Genomic DNA, 19243 nt, shown 5'->3' with positions numbered 1-19243 from the left:
TTACTTCAGGGGACCGTAAAACTGTTTATCCACAAGTTTTGAATTATCGAATGAACACCAAAAAGTGTTCAGAATTACTTGCATCATAGTAAATTTATTTGGCGAAAGTCTGGGCAGTGGTTGCCTGATTTTATTTTGAGATCAGTGCAGTGCAAAAAAAAATAAATAAAGAATACATGGATGTAACGGAAGGAATGAGTCCGCAATATGTGGAAAGCTGGGTAGAAGCTTATAACCAAAATTGCCTTAAAGCATTGCTGTCCTTTGGCACGTTTTCATAGAAATGCAAGGCGAGGCTTCCTTCAAGCCTTCAGGCATGGTAATTGCTACCACCTTTACTGGGCAAAAGATTCTCAGATAAGACCTGTACGAAGATATGCACGGTGTCCCGCTGCGCCTTCACCATGTGTACCATGTGCTTCATAGGCCTCGTCATAAAAACAAAAGTTCTCCCAGTCACTCAATCACTCAATGTGTCGTGCCTCCCAAATGTCAGTTACTACTCTCGGGAGCATTTACGAGTCAACGTCCTATGCATTGAGCCATCAAAAAACCGTGTGGTGGCACTTGAGTTCAATGCCACCGAAAAGTTCATCATGTACTGATGCTGAGGAAAGCAACGACAACACCTTTTCACTTGCAGTAGGAATACTTAGCTTTCCGTGCGCACAGAGTGCATTTCCGCCATTGATGTGCGAGATAAGCGACTCTACAGACGCCTGGGAATCTGCCGAATGTTAATGGAACGAAATGAAGGCTCTTGCTTGTTCTGTCACTCTTTCCTTGGGGTGAAGGGCTGAATTTGCACTGGGTGCGCTAATGCGCCATCTCCAGTTACGAGTTTCTCGCCACCCCACTGCTGCTTCGATATGTGATGCGTTGTGCGGGATGCCCTAGTTCAATGTTTGCAGTTCGGAGCTTCCGTTTGTTTACCATTATGAAATTCGAACTTAGTTTTTTAGTTTCTATTTTTTTTTTGTTTCTCAAAATTGGTGGCTGACCTGTATCACTTAATCAATGTGCGAATAAACATGGCATAGTGTGCCTTTGTCTCTGCATAATGTTCTGTTAGAACATCAGGGTTGACTTTTCACGCCTATTGTTAGTGAAGTAAAACTCTCGTTACATTGAGTAAATACGGTGCCTTACAGTGCGATAAACTCAAGCGCAGAGGAAGGATTGGCCGACAGAGGCAGTGGCTGTCAAACGAGCTTGATTTATTTGTTCAAACCACAGAATTCATCAATGAGGGCCTAGTGCATGTGCAAGGTTGTTTCATGCACACAGATAGGAACAAAAAAAGCAGTTTGTCCCACATAAAATAACCCAGATGCACACGTTTAATGCTTTGACTGACTTGTAGTAGGTAGGATCCTTGTGCCTGCACAAAGTGCTTGGGTTCTACTGGAATGAAAGATTGAGAAAGACAGAATGAAAGATTGAGAAAGGCACCTTAAAACTTTCGTTCTTGTCCAACTTATCGCTGCACTGCAGGGAATGCGGATGTGCCCCAGGGTTTGACCACAAAAATGTCCATTTTGAGTGGAACAGCGAGTGGACAGACAAGAAAAAGGGCATGCAAACGAGCGTTGTGTGTCCTTTATTTTCGTGGTTTCGTCTGTCCTTGAGCTGTTCCACCCAAAATCAATTGCTACCAACTAGCCCAATTGTCTCATTTTACCACAGAAATGTTGTGTGCTGGCACAAGGATTAGACCTGGTGTGAGTCAATCAGATCTATTTTTTAATTGATAAAGCTGGAGATTTGAGTTACCAAGGTGTCAATAACACTGTTGGTGAAACATATGCTTTTTGATTCTCTTGTATGAGACACTAATTTCCTCTCTTTTCCTTTTTATATGCACAAAGCAATCTTATATGTACACTGTGTTCTTCAATAATTTGCATGGTTTGAACCAAGCTGAGTTGACAGCCAGCTCCAATATTGTCTGTTTTTTTCTGTGTGCTTGTGTTTTTAGCAGTGTTAAAACGAATTCTGGCAGGCTTCATGCCTTGAAATTTGTGACACTAGTCAGTTCAAAACTTTTAGTTTAGCAGAATGTTGTGCTGCCTGTGGCATCCAAATGAACTGCTCAGGATTGCTAGAAACACAGATTATGAATAGTTATACGGGGTTGCCAATGCCTAAAATTTCCTGATTCCTTTCCAGTTGAAGAAATCTGTGTGCTTAACCATCTGCCAAATTAAGATAGGTACTAAGAAGGAACGCAGACCTGAAATGCCCCATAATCTATTTTATTTATAAACCTCGCTTGAATTCTTACTTGTCGGCATCACTCCAGGTTTTATTTGACTCACAGAAACATGGCTTGGTGTTGACTACACAGATTTTAAATGGGAGTAAATGAAGCGCAATACTCCAAGCATGCAGCCTTATGTGTATTTGACTTTATATGATGCTGGTTGTATATGTTTTATATAAAAGGATAATTTGAAATAAAAGCTGTCATAATTGGTGGTGCTCATGTTTTTAAGCATCTCCTGAAGCTTGCATACTTCATTACAGCACCGAATTTCATTGTCCTTGTATTGTCCATGTCTGTGCACTGAGGGCAAGCTGGAAGCCCAGAGCCTTGTGTACTTGAATGTATTGTGACTATGATTGTGGTATGAGGGGCTACTTTTTACAATACCTGATGGGAAAAAATGTAAAGGTGCAAATGTAGTGCGAGGCCAAAGTGGGAGAAGATTGAGTACCTCCATATGTCACTTGTTAGCTTTTCGGAAATGAGCAACCTTCACTTGTTAGTGCCATTGGAGATTGTGGCATCATGAGTGCTGCTCCTTGCTGTCCTGTTCCCAAATGATTTTGTCATATGTGTGCTGAAGATCATTTTGTATACAACAGGTCTTAGAAAACATGAATTACCACGCTATGATAAATTCTGTGTCATACAGCCTGTGTAGGGATTTTCTGTATTGTGTGTATGATTTGAAGTTTTTATTTGTTCCTCGTGTAGGAATACTGTCATTCCTGTTTGGGATTGTTGCAGGAAGGGAACAAATATAATTGAAATACCACAAGACTAATAACAGAACAGGCCAACAAAGGTGCTCAGTAGAATTGTGGTGTAAGAGAGCTATTTCAATAATGGTTTACAAAGAAATTTTAGAGGTGTAACTGCATGTGAGTGTTCAAACAAAAATACAGGTACAGGTTGCAAAAGATAAAGGTAGCAATCAGCACAGTACAATTCAGGTTCGGTAATAATGCGACGTATGTAGGAGCATATCATGCTAGCATAAGAAGTTATTCTTAGGTAAACTGCTAGTTATGCATGCATAGCCACGTCCTGTAATTGTTTGGAGGAAAAATGATTGCCTAAATCGGCTAGTAATATATATTATATAGTGAATGTGTATGGCATGTTTGTGTCACTTCTGATTAAAAATATACTGGAACCTTTTTGTGTTTAACCAGTTGTGTATAAGTTGGCTAATCTCATACTGGGGTATGAATTTGGTGATTTTGGTTATGAGTACAGTCAAACCTTGATATATCTAACCCAATTATTATGATTCATTGGCAGCATCAAACTCCACTCTGATTTTGACAAACACATGCAATTTTTACTTTGTATACCAAAAGCAGGTGGTCATAAGAGGGATATATAACGAGTAATGCCCGCCTGGACGGTAGGCAGCGGGCTCCGCTATGCTACACAAATTGGGGGTGTGGCAAGCTGTGCCAGTCATGCCATTTTGATACAAATGCAATTATCTGTGCACGCTATGTAAAAAGCGTTAAATTGGCCAAAATTTCACTAAGCTGTGCTAAAGGTCAGATGAGGCAGACTCTTTTTTTTGTTGAGTTGATTACAACTTTCAGGTTATAGTAGGAGTAAGCAGTATTTGCAGTTTTGAATAGTTTGTGAATAGGGTTGCTATATAATTCAATCTGTACCGCACTTTGATTATTAGAAGTATTCAACCCTCTGAGTATTCTGGAATGAAGGGATTTTTTGTTATGTGAACTTGCGGCCAGCCATCGCAAATTCTACATGGTGTTCACAAGTTGCAGCATCTCACCTTTGTCACATCAGTTAACTTCCTCTTCCCTCATGGAAACAACAACCAGCACATACGGTAATGCTAGGGCAGCGGTTTTCAAACTGGGTTCCGCAGGCTTCTTTTGTTTGTTCCGTGAGCACCCACATCTGAATGTCTCCACTTTCCGGTACACTTCTGGTGGCCGTGCGCGAAGCAGACAAAGTAGCCTATTTGGTAAAACTCATTTCAGAGTGTAAGTTTTTTTTTTTAGCTTGTTACTCGGTTCTGTGCAATCGGCTTCGGTGCTGTCCACGGCAAAAACCTTGGCAGCAAGCTAAGATGCTGCGCGCTAGTAACACTATTAATGGCACCACATGTTTATCTTTAGAAGGGAGCACCAATAGCAGTGGCTCGCCTGGCCAACTTGGCAGCATGCTAAGGCACTGCTGTTGCGCCCAGCTGCACCAGTGCACGTATGTTTAGAACAGGGGCAAAGATTGTGTAGAAGGGACGTGGCGTGCATGGCGACTGGAAGTGTGGGCCACACCGCTGTGCTAGCTGAGTCCAGCCAAGACAAAAAAAAACGTGCACGTCTCATTGGGTGTTTTTCCGTGCGATTTGACGATGTCGGCGGCTCTGGGCCAAAGTTTTGCCACCTGCGAGCTCATTTGCCCCGGAAAGCCAGCATCTGTCGAAATTAGAAAACGAAGACTCCACGCTGATGCCGTAGTGGGGAGCGGCAAATAACCAGTGAAAACCGGACGAGGCGTGACATGATTCTGTGCACAGCCCAGCCAGTCAAATGCACAAATGCGAGGGAATGTTTGTCTCGTGATGTAGTTTTCTGTGTTCGTGTCTCAGGGCTAGAGGTCCGAGCATGAGAGAGAGGGGCATTGAATAAAAAAAACTGATTGCTGAAAAGAAGAAAACATCAAATGCTTACAAAAGTGATTGAAGCAGCAGAAAAAAGCACAGGGGATCCATTCACAAGCAACACTGGCCAATTGTGATGCTTTTGACAACCGATTGTAACGGGGGGGGGGGGAAGGGAGGGATGCATTGGTGGCAGTCAAGAGGTTCTAGTGCCATTGCTCCATGTGTAAAACACCCATTGCAAAAGCCCCAGTAGCATTTGCCTTGTGCCATTATCCCCACGTGCTAAAAGCCCCGTCTAGAATCCCCATGAGAACTACTGCATGCAATGCCTGTTATCACTGTGACAATACCATAGCAGGTGAGGTTACTACACGCTTAGATTTTACCCCTGCCAACATTGTATGCTTAGCGTGAAGCAACTTGAAATGGGCCTGCTCTTCAAGTGCTCAAACTGCCACCCATCTTCTTCGAGGACGTATGGTTGACCCGAACACAGATAATAAAGAATAGAGACAACAACATAACGTCAGTGCTCGCTTTAGCAGCCTTAATGCATAGGTAAGTGTGGATGAAAAAAGAAATAGTACCGCGCGTTCTTATTTATCGGTCTGGATTGTAAAAAAATTCTCCGCACAAACTACTGGCCTATTTAGGCGTAAACACCAACCACAGGGTAGCTTACGATGGTCCACGTTTCTTTTTTATAAGGAATTTAACATCGGAACTTGCGTGGATTTTCCGGAATCGGTGAAAAACTGCATTCGGCTGCGGCAGTACTTTCGTCGAGACAAGCCAATTTGACAGCCTGGCCCTCTGCCCTGAGCCTGAGGTCATTGGTTGCCTGTCAGATGCTGCTGTGCTCATCTCGATGAAAGTTTTGCCGCAGCTGACTGTAGTTTTTCACCAGTGGACCATCATAAGCTAAAAACATGGCCCATCATAAAAAAACGCGAACCATCGTAAGCTACTCTATGGTCGATGAGTCCAAACATGCGCAGGAGAATATTTTTCATCCCGGACAAATGCATATCATACACGCAGCAAGTTTACTTTCATATGCAGGAAGAAAACCGCATGCTTGGCAGGCAAAACCGAATATTTTTCCTTTCGTGGATGCTGTCAAGAAAAACGAAGCTGCAAGTCGAGTGTCAAGTGTCCCTGTTGCAGCTTTCAAATGGTGCCCAGGTACACAAACAGGCCAAAAATGCAATGGAAGAGAGAACATGATGAGGGACCTTGAAGAAGAGTTCCAGAATGGGCTCTGAACTTAAAGGTGCAGTGAAGAGGAATCTTAACTTATCTTTTTGCCGCGGGAACTCGATCTACACGTTCCGAGCATTCTTAGAAGCTGCGACTTATTGCCCTGTGTGGCCGATTTCCCTAATTAAATCAATTAACGTCTGGCTCCCGCCTTTATTTTTTGAATTCTCTCCGTACAGTGGGCGGAGTCAACCAACGCGTGGAGTGCCTTTCAGCCAGCTCCGTGGAGGCTTTGCTTTTGCTTTATTTTGTTTTTTATGTTTCCGTGAATAAATAGTGTCATTCGCAGATAATATAGCCGCGAAATAAGCCCACAGAAATAGAAATACGTGCGGACTATTTGCTACTGCAGATTACTACGTATTACTCCGCCGATGGCAGAGCGGCAAGCCGCCACGGGACTGGGTGAAAGGCACTCCACGCATTGGTCGACTCCACCCACCGTACGAGGAGGATTAAAAAAAAAAAAAGCGGGAGCCAGACGTTAATCCAATTTAATTAGGGAAATCGACCTCACAGGGCAATAAGTCGAAGTTTCTAAGAATGCTCGGAATGCGTAGATTGAGTTCCCGCGACAAAAAGACGAGTTCAGATTCCTCTTCAGTGTACCTTTAAACAAATTCCTTGAGAAAAAGCAACATTTTTGAGGAAAGCAGCCTATGAAATATGAGTGTTGCTTAGTGCTCTAAATAAGAATTGCACCAATGAACACGTGACTGTGAATTAAAAGATCCCCCCCCCCGCCATAGCAGATGCCCCACAGCATGGGGCTTCTGACCTCTGGGCTTATAAAAATGGGGCAAGTGCAGTGGGGCTTTTGGTATGTGGTTTTTGACACAGGGCTTCTGACTTCGGATGCTTTCATGTGCTACCCAATCGAGAGCCGGTGTGGCTGGTGTGGTCGCTGGGCATTAGCGGGTCAGTGGTGAAGCACCACGTGTCATGTGGTAGTATTGGGCCATGACGCAGTCGGCGAGTGGTGATGAACGTGTCAAGGAAGAAAGCAAACGAGTGCCAGTGCTGCAACAATTTTTGATCACTGTACCATGAGACGGGGTGTGTGCGGAAATGTCTTTGGAAGATCGCCGAATGTACAAAGCTGCAGCCTGCATGTGTTGTTGCTTTCAATTCAAGGTGATCACTTTCATCTTACGCAGTTTTCACATTAGAACTCAGAAACTGTGTGCTATAAGCTGCAGGGGACAGTAAAAAAAAATTGGATGACAAAAACACTTGCTGCAGAGCCAACCCCATGCAGTTGCATTTCGTACAGTGTGACTTGCGTGCTGCATCTCACTTTGTAGTTCGGTTTGTGACTTCATTTTTGCTCATCGCACGGCGACACTGATACGCGAAGGCTAGGTGGTTTACGTTCCATTGGGAAAAGTGCACATGGAATGGCATTCCACTACTGGCACTATGCCTTCAGTTGTTATGAGGGAGTGCAGAAGAAATGACCCCACACGCAGTTTCCTCCCTTTGTTTTCGAGGCGCCTTTTTGCATTTTTCCATGCCTCTCTGATAGCAGTCGTTGATGTTACTTCACTGGTGAGGAAATATTCCGCAACCTTATAATGCTTCAAGATTCATTACATAACAGCAGCTTAGCATTTCATGAGCTTTATAATGTACTAAGCAATAATTTTAGTTTAACTATCACTACTCCCGCCCCAGCCTTTTTCTTTTATTTAATGCCTGGTAGGCTGTTCATGGATATTATAGCAATAATGAATGAAATAAAATTCTTAACGGTACAGGGATCAATACCTCCAACTAATGTAAGACGGGGGTTTATTGAAACGAACTGGGAAAACTGAAGCAGCAGCGAAAACAGTCCGAGGTTAGCCTGGTCCACCACAGACATCCGTGGCGATAGCAATACGGCTGAAGCGCCATCCATGGACATTATAGCAATAATGAATGAAATAAAATTCTTAACGGTACGGGGATCAATACCCAGCACCTCCAACAAATGTAAGACAGGGGTTTATTGAAACGAACTGGGAAAACTGGAGCAGCAGCGAAAACAGTCCGAGGTTAGCCTGGTCCACCACAGACATCCGTGGCGATAGCAATACGGCTGAAGCGCCATCCATGGACTTATAGCAATAATGAATGAAATAAAATTCTTAACGGTACGGGGATCAGTACCCAGCACCTCCAACATATGTAAGACGGGGGTTTATTGAAACGAACTGGGAAAACTGGAGCAGCAGCGAAAACAGTCCGAGGTTAGCCTGGTCCACCACAGACATCCGTGGCGATAGCAATACGGCTGAAGCGCCATCCATGGACATTATAGCAATAATGAATGAAATAAAATTCTTAACGGTACGGGGATCAATACCCAGCACCTCCAACAAATGTAAGACGGGGGTTTATTGAAACGGGGTTTATTGAAACGAAGTCCGAGGTTAGCCTATTCCACCACAGACATCCGTGGCGATAGCAATACGGCTGAAGCGCCATCCATGGGCATTATAGCAATAATGAATGAAATAAAATTCTTAACAGTACGGGGATCAATACCGAGCACCTCCAACATATGTAAGACGGGGGTTTATTGAAATGAACTGGGAAAACGGGAGCAGCAGCGAAAACAGTCCGAGGTTTGCCTGGTCCACCACAGACATCCGTGGCGATTGCAATACGGCTGAAACGCATGGCCATCTTCGTCTTTGTCGTGAATGTGTGTCATCGTCTTTACATAGAATACATCTGTTTCCTTTCATGGCTGTGTTTTGTGAAAAGCATTTATTTTGCTTTATGCTGCCTGTTTTTTTTTATTTTGCATATAATCAAAATCATTCAAAAATATTTGATTTGCAGCCAAAAATTTGATACTCGCACACCCCAAGGTTCTCGCTGTGAAAGAACAAACATGAGTCACGAATCAGAGGCTCTCACTTTTTTCTGCATGCCTCCTTTCTCGTTCTGCCCAGCCATCATTTTTCTTAGAAGTGAGCTCTGCCCTTGCTTAGCTTCACAGCCGGTAATGTATGCGATACGTGTCTGCCAGAATGGTGTGAAGGGCTGAGCAGTGCAGAACGACAACGAAAGGCATGCTTTGCAGTCCATGAGTGCAGAAGTTTATTGGCATGTCGCATAGTATGCAGCGTGACCTCTGGACTGCACCAGCTGCTGGCTCATGGCACTTATTTCAAATTTTTGCACACCACATTCCGATACATCTGAATGTTCTCACAAAAACCTTTTGAGTTCAGTGGTGATAAACAAGTTGCTTATTAGTTTATTGAGCCCGCCGTGCTGGCTCAGTGGTTAAGGTGCTCGGCCACTGGCCGGAAGTCGCCTGGCTGTGGCGGCCGAATTTCGATGGAGGCGAAGTTCTTGAGGCCTGTGTACTGTGCGATGTCAGTGCTCGTTAAAGAACCCCAGGCGGTCGAAATTTCCAGAGCCCTTCACTACGGCGTTCCTCATACCCTGTGTTGCTTTGGGATGTTAAACCACAATAAACCAATAAACCAAACTATTAGTTTATTGTATTCCATGAAAACAATCAACTGTGCCAGTATTTAGAGACGTGGGTTTGTTTTAAGGAAGATTTACTGTGCTTGTGATCTTAAGCTGCTCCAAAATGGTGGTATTACTGGTACAAAATGGTTATTATTTCTGCTCCATAGCTGCTTCAGAATGCACATTTTCTGCTCCATAGCTGCTCCAATCTCGCACTTAGTGGCAAAATAGTGGCCATGAAGGGTTGGTAGACGGTATAGTAGGTGGTTGGCATGTGTTTGCACCTCTTGCACCCATTGGTAGTGTCCCGGAAGCATTGGCATGGACAATTGTAGCCTTGCAGTGACCATCCTGCAATCTTGTCTGCTGTCACAGATGTGGCGAAAAACAGTGATAGCTTCTGTTCTGGCATACCATTTTTTCCGCGACACTGCCGTAATGCGGGGAAGCCACCTTAGCTGGCGTTTGGCTTGCCACTGTCGTGTGCTGGCAGTGATATGCGGGGAAGCCAATGTAATCTACTGTGGTGCTCGATTTTTCGCAGCCTCCAGAGCTGCCGCGAGCATTTCGAAATGGTGCTAAATCTTAAGAAAAGGGATCTACCCACTGTCTAGTAAGGGTCGTCTTAGTTGCTGTTTTTTCGCTGACTGAATTGCGCAGCTCTCCGTGCGTTTCTTATAAAAATTTTATTTAGAAATTTTGACTGTATTGAACTTTTTATGACTTTTTACCCATTCGCTATAACGAGGTTTGTCAGTGTTCTGTTTACGCTTGTTAGCTGTGTGTGTGAACAGATAAATACATTTCTTTGAACCCTTCCTAATTTTTTGATCAGTTTCGTAAAATGAACCTGACACTTGTGTATCCTGGAATTGGTATAATAAAACAAAAGTGGATTGAGATTGTAATTTATTATCATATGCTGCTAGTCAGAGGCACTTTGTTACGTCTTTTAATGGGGACATGTTTGAGCAGCTTATTTGTTGCACTTGTTATTCAGAGGGACTTTAAGTTCTGTGCTTGAATTTGACTTCCTACTTTGTGAATGGCAAACACCTTTACCTTTTTGCAGTTTGCAAGAAGGGGTAGAGAGCATGTTTGCGACAGTATATTGAACATGCAGCACAGGTAGACTGCTCATTCAGTGCATGTATATTTGCAATGTTTTCAGTGCACTCTTAGGTTGTGAGATCTGTTTTGGTATCTTTATTTAGTAAAAATTTAAGCAGAGCAATCTCTTCAGCTGGAAGAGGATCAGGGCAAATTAGATCTGTCCTGTGTGTGTTGAGAAGTGATCATTAATAAATATCAATTCGTGCATGTTTTAGCTACTGCACTCCATGGAAGTGACTTGATTTACTATTGAACTGAGATAAAATGTTAGCATAGTGTCAAATGCTGTGTAAGATTGTATAGAAGAGTACTGAATTATGTTTTAGTTAGCATTTGAGAGGTAAAAAGTCACCCAGGAAGGCTAACCTAGCCCTAGGATATGCTGATGCAAGCACATATATAGGATTGAAAAATGTCAGCGTTCAGTGCTGGACTATAATAAATGAACAAACAATTGGGCGGAAAGCATCAGTGCTTTACAAGAGATCACTTCAGCTCGAACTGTGAATATGATTTTGTTATAAAGAGAGCCATTGCCCTTGATCTTAAAATAGTTTGGCACATGTTTATTTTAAAGTCTTTGATATTATGTTACGTGTTATGTCTTGTTGTGGATTGTTTATCGTTTAGTTTTGGTTTTGTTTGCTCAGTTCGCGACCATTTATCTTGTGTATGTTTATAGTCCTGTGTCTTCAATAAAGGAGTTCACTTCGTCGATTTCAGCATCGCCTACCACTTCGCCCCTCAACACCACGCCATGTTTCTGTGAGTGCTATAAAATCTGGATTGATGCCGACAAGAAAGAAGTCAAGCGTGGTTAATTAATGAAATAGGCTATGGGGCATGTTTGCAAACATTATATCGATGCTGCAATATGCGGTGAGGGCGTAAGGCTAATGTTCGTTTTCTTTTGGGTAGAAGCTCAAGTTTCTGATGGAATTGGGACAGGGCTGTTCTTTTTATTGTCCTGTTGGTACAAATGATCATTGATGTGCAGTTTGCCATAAACTAGAGATTCTGTATCTAGATCCTTTGTTTGCTTTTGTATGATTTCACATTTTTTTTTCTAATGTTGCAAACCTGGACAGAAAAAATTCCATTGCCCAAGTGCTTTTTCTCGTTGCTTGTCACAGTTTCTGAAAATGTTAGACTTGCTTTGCAAGTCCAGAAGCATTCGTATCATGTGCATGCTTTTATTAGCTTTTGGTTCACTGTTGTTTGGTCTATGGGGTTTAACGTCCCAAATTGAGTGAGGCTATGAGACACGCCGGTTCATTGTTGTATTCTTTGATTAAACAGGTTCAGCTTTTAGGGGATTCCTAAAATTCTTATTGCCCACTAATTGCTCTAGCATCCTCTGGAACACTGTAGAGGGTTAAGTTAGGTCTTCTTAAGTGGTTTTACCGGTTGTTGAGCTTGTTTTCTGGGGGATGTCACTGCTTTTTATGTTTTAATTAATTCTCATTGCCCATCACTTGTCCATTTGTTGGATAAAACAGCCAAGTAGAAAGAATCTTGCGTTGAAGGTATTAGAGTGAGCTATCTTTAAACCGTGCCCTGCTGTATTTTCACCATTCTGCCTACTGGGACATATCAGCTTATTTTTCTCATTTGTAGTACTTTGCTTTTGTCATGTGCTTGAGAAGAATTAGTTCCAGTTCATATATGCATGTCAGGTATTTAAAATGTACTGTTGCCAGTATGTAAAAACTATTTCATTGCCTTCTGGATGTTCTTGTGAGTGCTGTCACTTAAAGCTATTTTCGCTGACGAAGCACTTCAAAGAATTGAACATTTCCCTGACAGTAATGTACTGCTTGTTTACCTGCAGTGAAAGCCCATCGCAGGAGATCTCTTTGGAGCTGATCCTGCTGCAGGTGGTGTTGCCTACGCTTCTGGAACAGGGCCACATGAAGCAGTGGCTCAAGGCCCTGGTGCGTGCCTGGTGCCTGGCAGTGGCCTGCTTGCTTGATCTACGCTCCTACCTGCTGGGGGATGCACCTGAGACCCAGCCAGAGCAGGTAGCAGCATCTTGGTGGTGGATGAACTGCCTGGGGTTGAAAATTGGGTTGTGTGTTTACTTCTTGAAAGAGGATGCTCTGACACGCATTTCGTTAAGATCACTAGAAACTAGAGGGGCACAGCTGTGAAATTTTCGGCTTCAGAGCAAATTCACAGGATAGAAATTGGCTCTAAATCAAATAATTTTTTTTTGAAAATGAAAACTATTAGTAGGGGTGTGCAAATATTAAAATTTTCAAATATGAATAAAATATGTGCCGAGTATAAATGGAAGATTTTAAAAAATTAAACAGGCAAATTTTTTCTCCTTGTTTTTTTTTTTCTAATAGTGTGGTATTTGCAATTGAAATTAAACAAAACTAGGACTCAGCACCATGTAAAAAAAACGGCGTGCATAGAAACGCATACTTCTTGATTAGACAGCACAACAGCCTACAACCTGTAATGTGGTCGTGCAGGATGAGTGACTAAATTAAATCCTTGAATTGACACAACTGGCAACTCACCACCGATCAGTTTTCACATTTTTATAAAATTCTGCGGAAAACTTTTCCTATACCTTGTGTTTGGCGTATGATGGCCCTAGCTGCCTATGTGCCATTAAATGCAACACAATACAACAACTGGCAAGTAAAAATAGCATGACAAGTAGTAAAAGCTAATTTGAGCTTCAAGGGACTGAAAGAAATTCCCAAATTATTCAAAGGTGCCTACCCTGAGAAAGAAAAATTCACTGACGATCAGTGTGGTTCATGCAGCAGAGTACGCATTACCATTAGTGTTTCCCCTGGATGGAGCAGCTGCTGCCGCTGATGGGTCCAGACCATGCAAGCAGGTGGCGTGATCCAGTCCATAAATCGCCTTGTGACACGCTGTACCCCCACTTCTACTCTCTGCACCCCTAGACTCCGATTAGCAACTGCGGTGTCCATCTCACCGCCCGTCGTCTCCCACCCTCTCTTCCTCTTCCCTCTCCCTCCCTCCACTTTGCCTCTTGCCAGCCGAGGCTTTACGCGCAAATGCCAACACTGGACACTTTTTTCGATAATGGGAGTTCTAATGCGGACACATTACGAAGAGAAAAAAATGACTGCTGAAAATGCGGTGCAGTTTTAAAAGAGGGTTTTAACGCACAAAACTGCGAACAGGTTGTTATGAACGTGCAGTTTCGGCATGCTGGACGACCAACGCAAACATAAGCAAGGGAAACACACATTGGTGTTGGAACAGTGCTACTGCTGAAAAGAAAAGAAAAAAGGAAAGGATCTGCAACGGGCCAGTCCGCGTCTGAAAATAGCGCGCGGCTGGGTTTGGATGGCTGGCACATGTGTAACTGATAGCCGGCGTCGCCGCGAGCTGGCGGCACTGCTCAGAAAGCAAAACTGTGTGGCTAGGCTATTATTTGGGCTGGCGACGGGCATTCCGGTCGCTTTCATGTCTGCTGTTATGTGCACGTCAGATGTCAATGGGTTACAGTGTACCATGAAATAGGCAGAATTTTTAGACAATCGCCTGCCGTGCCAGTAACTCCTAGAATTAGCTCTTCTTCAGTAGGCTCATGTGAAATTCCATAAGTGGGCTTTCCTGCATGTCATAGTTGGCCAAAATGAAACTGTGGAGCTTCTGTTAGATGAGGACCACAGCAATGGCCTAGTGGTTGAGCATCCGCCTTGCATGCGGGAGGTGTGGGGTTGGATCCTCAGTTCCGCCGGGTACCCACCGGTGATACAATGGGTACAAGGTTCCCCTGGCTTGGTGCTCGGCTTAATCAGGGTGAAATGCTTGGGAAATGGGTCACTGACCCCACCTTCAGCAAAACGAAAATACCTTATGCCATGGCGCTCTTTGGCCGCAGATGCCATTGCACCATAAAAATTCACTATCATCATCCGTTAGATGAGTTGTGAAATTGGCTGGGAGCTAGGGTGCTCAAAAAAAAAAAAAATTTAGAAAACATCAGATTTGGTATCTATAATGTCTTCTTAATCACGTCCCGAAAAATAATTTCTGAAAACAGCCCAGAAATGACTCCGAAAAATATTTTGTGACCGTAGGTAGCAAAAGACTGGCTGAAATCGTCATGAAAATGGCCAATTTTTAAGCACAATAGCTCAGCTTTTGCACTGCTGCTCATGCACTGCTGCTTGTGGCAAAATTGGTGTCACCGGAAAGCTGGTTTTACCACAATTCTCTTCCCGTTGGAATTGTGCATTTACAAGGCCCCCACAGCCAAATACACTGAATATTACAGTCCTGGAGCATTTTGATGGACATGAACTGCTTGTACGACATCAGTGCCAGTCCTGCGCTCGTCCTGTGCTATGTGTTCTTCTCTTATTTGTCGTAGCTTTAGCACAATATAATATGGCTTATGTAGACGATCATCAACTAGCCCGACAACAGCTCTTGTTAAAGCATACTTCAGTGCCAGTTTTCTCAGAAGTGTTGTATCACCTGACTGCTCTGCTTGCAGAAAGCATAGCACTACAATGGCTTCGCAGGTTTCCGTGCGGTTTGTTGCATTGCGTTCCTTTATAAATTCTTTATGCAGTAACATTTCTGTATTTTTGAATTGCTTTCTCATATTTTAAATCTCACTAATTCTTCATGACGCTAATGAGTGCAGTATGCAAGCTTGGATATAACATTCTGTGTGTAAAAGAATCTGGCTGCTAAAAATATTTGGAGAACATCACTGTATCAGCCATTCCTTTGGGTAAAACTTAAGAGTGACTGCAAACTCCTACCATGTTTTGTTATCACGCCATGCTTTCTGCAAGTTTGGTATAGCAATAAAGCACATAAAAATTAGTAATGTCAAAGCTGTTTGCGATATTTCAGTGAAATTGTGTATTTAAGCATTCAGCAGACTTTCCAGTAGGCATGCCAAATATAATTCCTCTACACAAAAAAAAAAATAAATAAAAATAAATGAAAAATTTCACTTCTGAAATCTGTGTCTCCTCTTAAGGCCAAACACATGGAGTTCTTTTATATTGTGCCTTAGATCACTTGATGCTGCTTCCATGTTCTGCAGGATGGTGCTGTAGGGGCCGGCCAGGAAGCTGAAGATGGGTCGCAGCTGATGGGCCCCGTAAATGAGGGCGATGAGGAAGTAGATGATGAAGAGGAAGAGGAAGAAGAGGAGGAAGAAGAGGAAGATGATGATGAGGAGGCAGGACCTGCCCCCGTAGTATTAGGGGCAGCACACCAAGCTCTCCTCCAAGGGGCTGGCCCCTCTGGCTTCCAGGCATACCAGCGGCCACGTTGGTTTCCACTTCGCCTGGCTGCACTGCTGTGCTGCATTGCATTCAGCTTAACAGCCCTCAGCTTCGCCATGCTTACCATTCCAGGTAGGCATGCTCTTGTGTAACTTGGGCTCGTTCATGGATGTCACTGATTTGTTGCTTTCTGTGTTTTACTGGCTTTATGAAAGTGTATACCATGTGGAAACTGATGCAGAACAGCTGCTCTAAATGGTCATTTAACCAGACTTAAACTAAGTACTGCTAAGAAAGTACGAAATTATTTTTACATGAATGGGAACTGAATGAGAACCTTATTAATCTTTTCCATTCCACGTAGCTGGGAATACAGTGGAACCTCGATTATACGTCCCCCGGTCATGCGACGACCCGCATTTTACGACGAATTTGTGCGGTCCCGGCAAAACCCCCATAGAGACAATGCATTAAAAACCTCGGTTATACGACGCAAATTTTAGAAGGACCCCGCTTCGTACGACGGCTGGCTCGTACCGTCCAAAAAAGGTCGTCAGCAAACGCAGGCCGGAATGTACCGTATTTTCGCGATTCTAAGCACCCCCCCCCCCCCCCCCCCCTATTTTCGGAAAAAAATTTCTGAAAAAAAAAAAAACTTTGCATGCGAATCTAAGCACCCCCGTTTTTGCGCGAAAGAGAGCGTTGCCGAGGCCGCCAAGTGCACTTGCTCTCTTTTTCGTTGAGCCTGTGCAGTCGGAGTCCCAAGGAGGCGCGGCCTGCGTGTTGTCGTTGCGACTGAGAGAAGGATGAAAAGGAAAGCGCACGGGCCCGCCTACTGGCGTGAGCCAAGCCACCACCGCTGCCGAGGAGAGTTAAAAGATCAGAGGAAAGATAAAGAGAAAAGATAAGACGCGCGTCCCAGCAACAGATGCGTCTGCAGGAGCCGACGCTGATGAAAAAACAGATAAGCGGGCGAGGCCGCGCTCGCCCAAGCGAGGACAGCGGCGTCCACGGCGCTTTTTGTAATGGAAGTAATGGATGCTTGTGCCCCACGATAAAACTTCCGAACGATGCAGAGGTTTGCGCTCCCATTCCTAGTTACGCGGACGTGTTGCAGAGCGTCGACAACATCCGGCGCTTTGCTTGCGCGCGCGACGATGTTGGCGACCTACTGTCGGACGTGGCAGCCCTTGAAAGAAAGTTGATGCGCCGAGGTTGGGCAAAGGTGCAAAAAAAAAAAAATTACCGATTTTTTTTAAACGGTAATAAAGATTTTTTTGCAAATCTGTTTCAAACAAATGCTGGGTTTTGTCTTTTTTAATCTGATTGGCGTACTTGCCGCGGGCTTGAAGCCGGTCAACAGTTTTCGGCGCAAGGCCGAGCGCCACTGGCCGCATTCTTTGATTTTCGATTATACGACACCCGGATTATACGACGGTTTCGCGCGGTCCCCTGAACGTCGTATAATCGAGGTTCCACTGTACATTGTATTTCACTGCTCGCCCGTTGCTGGGTCTTGCAGCTCTCTTGTGGTAATAATTCTTGTGGTGCACACTTAACATAGCACTGAACCACCATGTGACTTTGGACGTTGCTTTGCACCTCCCACGAGAGAGGAGGAGAAAAGGAAGTTTTGCTTGCTGAAGCTAATTGCCCCAGCAAATGAAGAACTGCCTTGGAAGAGGGTCCGACTGAAGGAATTGCTTGATTGAAAACTAGTTATTTCTACAGAATTGCCTGTCTGGTTGGGAATGGCTTATAGTAAATTGTAGGACATCTCTCCAGCCAAAACATTCTAATTTTTAAAAATCCTAACGTTTCGGAGCTGGCTTGGCTCTTTCATGAGTGGTGACAGGGGTGAACTAAGAACCGAAAAGAAAGAAAACAACGACATTCGCAACTTTGCAAGAGAACCGCAGTGCAGTAGCTGGGCATTCCGAAGATGTAGACCACCAAATCAACTTCTAAGAAACCACCGTCCTCGCATCCGAAACCAATTACCAAAAAAAGACTGCTACCCTAGTCTTGTCATATTCAGAACATGCCGAGCAATCTAAATTACTCACAGGACAACCTCCCCCTGTGTATGGACAGGGACTTTGCTCTGCAGCTTTCAGAAACAAAAACGGAAAAAGAAAGGCACCACCAGCCATACTCACACAACCCTCAGAAACTGGCACCGTGTCTAATAGCCATAGACCTCAAGTTCACACCCTTCGCCCACCCCTTCTCACCATTCACAATGCCACTCTTTGCTCCTAAGCTTCCCCCTCCTCCGTACCATGTACTGTAAGCTGCAAACCAAACTGCCCACTGTCACCCCTGAAGGAGCCAAGCCAACTCCAGAACATCGGGGTTTCTTTAAATAAAAGTTTTGGTTGGAGAAATGTCACAATTTACTATAAATTGCTTGATTGTGACTGCTTGACTGCGCTGTCAATGAGTCCTCAGAGGAAATTTTTGTAGAAGTTCATTCCTTGGATGAATTCTGATGACTAGTGGAGTGTACAGTAGAACCCCTTTATAGTAAAGTGACTTGGACCAGCAAAAATCTTTACTACTATATCAAGGTCTTTACTTTATCAGTTGTTGGTGATGGCATGGCTCTGAGGATGCTCTGTGGTAATTAATTGACTACTTACTAAACACAGTGTTAGTTTATAAAATAAACACTCACAAATACCTTCCATCCTGCTCTTATTGTCCCTTTGTGTGGTTTATCACATTTTCAATTTTGTTTACGTCTTGAGGAAGGACCGCATTTGCACAAATACAGTGCAGCTACGAATATAACACAAGTTTGATTTCATGTGAAAACAAAAGTTTTGCGTGAACACGGCTTTAATTTCCACAGCCTCAGCATCGTTTAAAAGGCAATAGTACCACCGCGACACAGTCGAGGTGGTACCGCTCGCGCAGTGCTACTGTGCCACCGTTTCTTGCCGCCGCTTCTCTGTGCTTCGCGCCGCCGTGCTGCAAATGTTTGCCTCTTTTTTTCCCTTTCCCTACTCTTCGCTGCATTTTGTCTTTCCTTTCTTAAGGACCCGTGCCTCTTACTTTCTGGGTTCATAGCCAGCTTTACGTTTTCTGTCCGTGTGAGCCGCACGCTTTGCCATCCGGCCCCAAGGAGTTCCAGAAGTTGGCTTCTCCTCACAGCTTCCGAGCTTCATGGTGAAGCTATCTCGAAGCGCTCCGTTTTATTGTCTTTGGTACGCATTTACCTCCAAAAGTCGGCCTCACGCATGCCGCATTGTCATCATTTCACGG

General features: G+C 43.9%; 1 protein-coding gene across 2 annotated transcripts in view; it reads left to right on the top strand.

The window, feature by feature from the left end:
* Nucleotides 1–19243, top strand: part of LOC149351515 (E3 ubiquitin-protein ligase MARCHF6) — an 89535-nt gene that overhangs the window by 45501 nt on the left and 24791 nt on the right. Inside the window, exons 15-17 of one of the 2 annotated variants that reach the window (XM_089580877.1) lie at nt 11457–11498; nt 12565–12754; nt 15793–16108. In XM_089580877.1, coding sequence (XP_089437003.1) covers nt 11457–11498; nt 12565–12754; nt 15793–16108 — 548 coding nt within the window. The remainder of the gene's footprint in view (nt 1–11456; nt 11499–12564; nt 12755–15792; nt 16109–19243) is intronic. The other variant, XM_089580878.1, reaches the window with a different exon arrangement.

Source organism: Amblyomma mixtum, chromosome 3 (assembly GCF_055824585.1).
Source record: "Amblyomma mixtum isolate Tamu chromosome 3, ASM5582458v1, whole genome shotgun sequence".
Lineage (NCBI taxonomy): Eukaryota > Metazoa > Arthropoda > Arachnida > Ixodida > Ixodidae > Amblyomma > Amblyomma mixtum.
This window is presented reverse-complemented; position numbering and strand designations above follow the sequence as displayed.